Raw genomic sequence first — 5004 nt, 5'->3', positions numbered from 1 at the left:
AATGGATAGCTGCATGGGGGATTATTGGTACAGGGTAATGGATAGCTCGGGGATTAGGCAGGATAGATTTGGTGCAAGGTTAAGGGGGGATAGACAGGCTAAGGAGGGATAAGGCTAATAGCTGGTGGCTATGGGGTGTTGCTGTAATAGCTGCTGGTGGGGGATATACAGGCTGAGGAGGGATAGCCTAAGGCTAATATTTGCTGGCTATGGGGTGTTGCTGTAATAGCTGCTGGTGGGGGATATACAGGCTGAGGAGGGATAAGGCTAATAGCTGGTGGCTATGGGGTGTTGCTGTAATAGCTGCTGGTGGGGGATATACAGGCTGAGGAGGGATAAGGCTAATAGCTGGTGGCTATGGGGTGTTGCTGTAATAGCTGCTGGTGGGGGATATACAGGCTGAGGAGGGATAAGGCTAATATTTGCTGGCTATGGGGTGTTGCTGTAATAGCTGCTGGTGGGGGATATACAGGCTGAGGAGGGATAGCCTAAGGCTAATATTTGCTGGCTATGGGGTGTTGCTGTAATAGCTGCTGGTGGGGGATATACAGGCTGAGGAGGGATAAGGCTAATAGCTGGTGGCTATGGGGTGTTGCTGTAATAGCTGCTGGTGGGGGATATACAGGCTGAGGAGGGATAAGGCTAATATTTGCTGGCTATGGGGCGTTGCTGTAATAGCTGCTGGTCGGGGATATACAGGTTGAGGAGGGATAAGGCTAATAGCTGGTGGCTATGGGGTGTTGTGTAATAGCTGCTGGTGGGGTTAGCTGGGATAGGGGTAGGATAGGCCAGAAAATCTCCAAATGTCCCATCGTAATTCTCCTTAATTGGGTTGGGTTAATTGATGAAAGAAAACAAAATGAAGCTTCCCACACAAAAAAATCACCATTTTGTGTCTGAAGCTTCATTGGCAGAGGTGGGTTTTGTGGAATCTTTACTATTGTATAACGGGTGATCTGATAGGAGCTGCACTATTTCGAGGAGAGCCTACAGTATGGTGAGCATTTGTTCGTCATGTTATATTGTAGGCTATATTTATCAATACATCTGCAACCTACGTCTGATATGTTATAGGGGAAGTGTGAGAGATGGGGATGAGGGGGTCTCTTCTTTTGAGGTCATCCCTTATGGCTGTAGCTTATTTGACCATGCCTGCACGGTAGTAGGGTTGGCTCTATTGAGTTGTGCTGTTGTACCCTCAAGATATGCTATAGTCTGGTAGAGTGCCATCCAGTGTTGAATTAACCGAAGATTGGGAATAAACCACAGCATCAGTAGGCTATGGTCTTTTTGCTGCAGGAAAAGGCCTGCCAGCAATTATAGCCTACACACTGATTTAAGTTGAGAGATAGAGCTGAATCAGACAGAGGGAGGGGTTAGGCAGGCAACATTGTAGATCATAATAGCTCTGACAGTGTTGAAAAATCATGATTCCAAAAATCTCTGCTCAGTGGTCATTTCCAGAACATGATTGTTGTGCCCGGCGTCATGAGCCTGGCTGTGAGCGGTGTGAGTGAGTGAGTGAGTGAGTGTCTGTTTCTGTGTCTGTGTGTGTGTGTGTTTCTGTGTCTGTGTGTGTGTGTGTGTGTGTGTGTGTGTGTGTGTGTGTGTGTGTGTGTGTGTGTGTGTGTGTGTGTGTGTGGACTGACTTGCAGAGTGCGCTCGCTTTCTTTCTCTCCTCCTCGCTCTCAGCATGTTGACTCTGAGCACCGATCTTCTTCTCCCAAAACTGCTTAATGAAGAGCTTATCATGGATCAGAGCCACGTTCATCTGCAGCCACATCACACACACCAACACTATTAATACTATTAATCCTATTAATACTTCTACATCACTTTTTACAACAGAGGTACAAAGTGCTCTGCATGCTATGAAACGCAGCTTGGTTAACTATCCTATTACATGATCTCACATTCTGTTCCGTTCTGCGGTTCAGCCGCACACAGAGATTTCAGTGGGTGGGAGTAGGCTACTTGCCTTGACAGACAACTCCTTCAGCCAATCAGCATCGCCAAATCCACTCCTTTGGCCAATCAGCATCGAATCCTTTCAAATCCAAATCCACTCAGAAGAATGGTGAAAACCGAGAGAACCGAGAAACTCGGCTGGTGCACTTGTTCTTGTTTCATTGTTGTTATTGAGTGTATGAGTTCATTTATGCTCCATTTTTGTCCGAAAACAAATGCGTCCGTTTCAAACGATGTAAACGTCACTGCCGACATACTTCGTCTTTCACGTTGATATGTTAAACAATACGTCCACTAGTGGGCAGTAGAGAGTCAAATGTGTGAGTGTGTGTCTGGTACTGTTCTGTTTCATCCATATCCATAAGCTCTCAGAAAACGCGAAGAATTACGCACAAAATGAGCACAGAAAGCTCCGTCCGTATGCGTGTCCGTATTTAACATTGGGCATAATTGGGTCTTATCTCTGCGATAACTGTTACGGCTGTGTTTACTCTACTAACGTTAACGTTATCGCTCGTTGCTTCAGGAACCACCATACATCAGATTGCCAATTAGGCCCCGCCCCCTTTTAGGGAGTAAAGACAAGCCTCTCCCCGTTGACTTCAATGTAAAATAGCACTACCAAAAAAGTTATAGAAAAATAACAGAATCAATCTCGTTTATTAATGACCCCAAAACACCATGACATGACAATATATTACAACTCGTCTGACCATAGAATGGACAAGATACACCGGAAATATGACTTTGACCCATCTAAAATCATGTGACTCAGGTCACATATTTACATTACAGCCCCGAGCGAAGTAGCCTACAACGACACTGGGCTCCACGACAACAACATTTAATGTAGGAAGACTAAATTAGCAACAGGCGGACACTGGAACTAGGTCAGAGACGGGTCATGAGTCACATGATTTTAGACGAGTTAAAGTCATATTTCCCATGTATCTTGTATCTTGTGGCCGGCTGAGTTGTAATATATTGTCATGTCATGGTGTTTTGTGGTCATTAATAAACTAGATTGATTCTGTTATTTTTCTATATCTTTTTTGTGGTAGTGCTATTTTACATCGAGGTCAACGGGGAGAGGCTTGTGTTTTCCCCCTAAAAGGGGGGCGGGAACATGTGCCGCCAGCAGCCGGCCTACAAAATGACGTATTGCCGATCTGGTGTATACTGTTATGCCAGCGGCGGCCCTGATTGGCCGGTTACATTGTCAACTACGAGGCAGGTCCCTGATTGGCCGGTGCACTTTGTAATTTGTGGAAATGGCTGGGGGCGGAGCCAGACTGATCCACAGAACCAAACAGAATGTGAGGTCATGTCATGTGATCAGCATGGTTTAGCAGGCGAATGAAACCATCATAAAGGAAAATGTAATAAAGAATCAAAAGCAAACAGCTACAGAAGAGGAACATTTTGCCACTGCGATCAATAAAGATTCACCTTATACCTAAAAAAAAATCATGTCGTCATGTCGTCATGCCAGTTAGTGATGATGATCATACGCACATAACACACAACAACCAACAATTTAATACATATACATACAATTTTGATTTCGAGTTCTAATTTTCACAGTGTGTGTTCCTAGGAGTGTGACAATGTACTCTGTCCTGTTCTGTCTTTTAACCGTGTGACAAGCCGGATGCGAACAAGAAAGTTTCTATTCTATTCTATTCTATTCTATTCTATTCTATTGTGAGCATGGTATTCATTCTCCTTACTGCCTGGAAAAGGCTGTTTCTGTCATGCAGCTCCTAGCAGGCTGCTTCCTGTCATTTCTACACTGAAATAATTTCACTATAAAAATAGAAATAAAATTAACTTCATACAAACGTCCCTTCACTGTGTTCCCTTCACTAAACCTAAACCTAACCTTCACTGTGGCTGCATGAAGAATTGGTCCTTAAATAGAAAGAGATGTTTGAGAAGTTAAAACCACTTTACATTTGAGTTGAATGTTGTGAGTTTGTGTGTTTAGAAAGTTTTTATATTTGAATAAAACAAACCGTTCCTTGGCTGTTGGCTCCTACTCAAGCTGGTTCTGATTGTGACTTGTTCTAAGAGACAAGAATTTCCTCAGCTGACTGGAATTCACTCTGGAGCAGAGAATCAGCCAAATGAATTCACTCTGGAGCAGTGAAACAATCTAATTCACTCTGGAGCAGCGAAACAACCTAATTCACTCTGGAGCAGCGAAGCAACCTAATTCACTCTGGAGCAGAGAATCAGCCTAATGAAAAGTGATTTTCGTCACTAGATTTCCTGATGAAAGACAAAAAACGAAAGATTTGACACAAACCTTTCAGCTGAGCGTCCGTCAGTCCCACAGGCTGGATGAGTGTGTGTGTGTGTGTGTGTGTGTGTGTGTGTGTGTGTGTGTGTGTGTGCGCGTGCGTGTGTGTGAGAGAGAGATGTGGTGTCAGTGAATGCACCAGTCAGTCAGTAAATCTTGATCTCGGTTTCTGTTTATTCCTCTCACTTACTCTCTCTCTCCCTCTCTCTCTCTCTCTCTCTCTCTCCCTCTCTCTCCCCATCTCTCTCTCTCTCTCTCTCTGTCTCTCCCTCTCTCTCTCTCCCTCTCCCCATCTCTCTCTGTCTCTCCCTCTCTATCTCCCTCTCCCCATCTCTCTTTCTGTCTCTCCCCCTCTCTCTCTCCCTCTCTCTCTCTCCCTCTCCCCGTCTCTCTCTGTCTCCCCATCTCTCTCTGTCTCTCCCTCTCTCTCTCCCTCTCCCCATCTCCCCATCTCTCTCTGTCTCTCCCTCTCTCTCTCCCTCTTCCCATCTCTCTCTCTGTCTCTCCCCCTCTCCCCTCCCTCACCCCCCTCTCTCTCTTTCAAGTCTGTTGGAATGTAAGTGAACTGAATGAGTGAGAGACATACAGGCAGATAGAGAGAGGGCAGGGGGTGGTTGATGGAGAAACGAATGAAAGACAAAAGAGAGCGAGGGGAGAGAGAGGGTTATTTATAGTGGCAGCTATTACAGGGCTTTTTCAAATGGCTACTCAATTCTGATTGGCTAATGAAGGCG

The 5004-nt window shown here is 45.1% G+C and overlaps 1 protein-coding gene across 1 annotated transcript in view; it reads right to left on the bottom strand.

Annotated features, from left to right (window-relative positions):
* The window catches only part of LOC310784083 (protein FAM240B), a 10207-nt gene extending 5907 nt beyond the window's left edge, over positions 1-4300 (bottom strand). The window contains exons 1-2 of the mRNA XM_083645059.1: positions 4277-4300; positions 1650-1771 (exon numbers count right to left, since the gene is read on the bottom strand). Of these exons, the coding sequence (XP_083501185.1) occupies positions 1650-1771 (122 nt within the window). The 5' untranslated portion in view covers positions 4277-4300. The remainder of the gene's footprint in view (positions 1-1649; positions 1772-4276) is intronic.
* Between the last annotated feature and the right edge of the window lie 704 nt (positions 4301-5004).

The sequence above is a fragment of the Poromitra crassiceps genome (genome assembly GCF_964638095.1).
Source record: "Poromitra crassiceps genome assembly, chromosome: 10".
Lineage (NCBI taxonomy): Eukaryota > Metazoa > Chordata > Actinopteri > Beryciformes > Melamphaidae > Poromitra > Poromitra crassiceps.
This window is presented reverse-complemented; position numbering and strand designations above follow the sequence as displayed.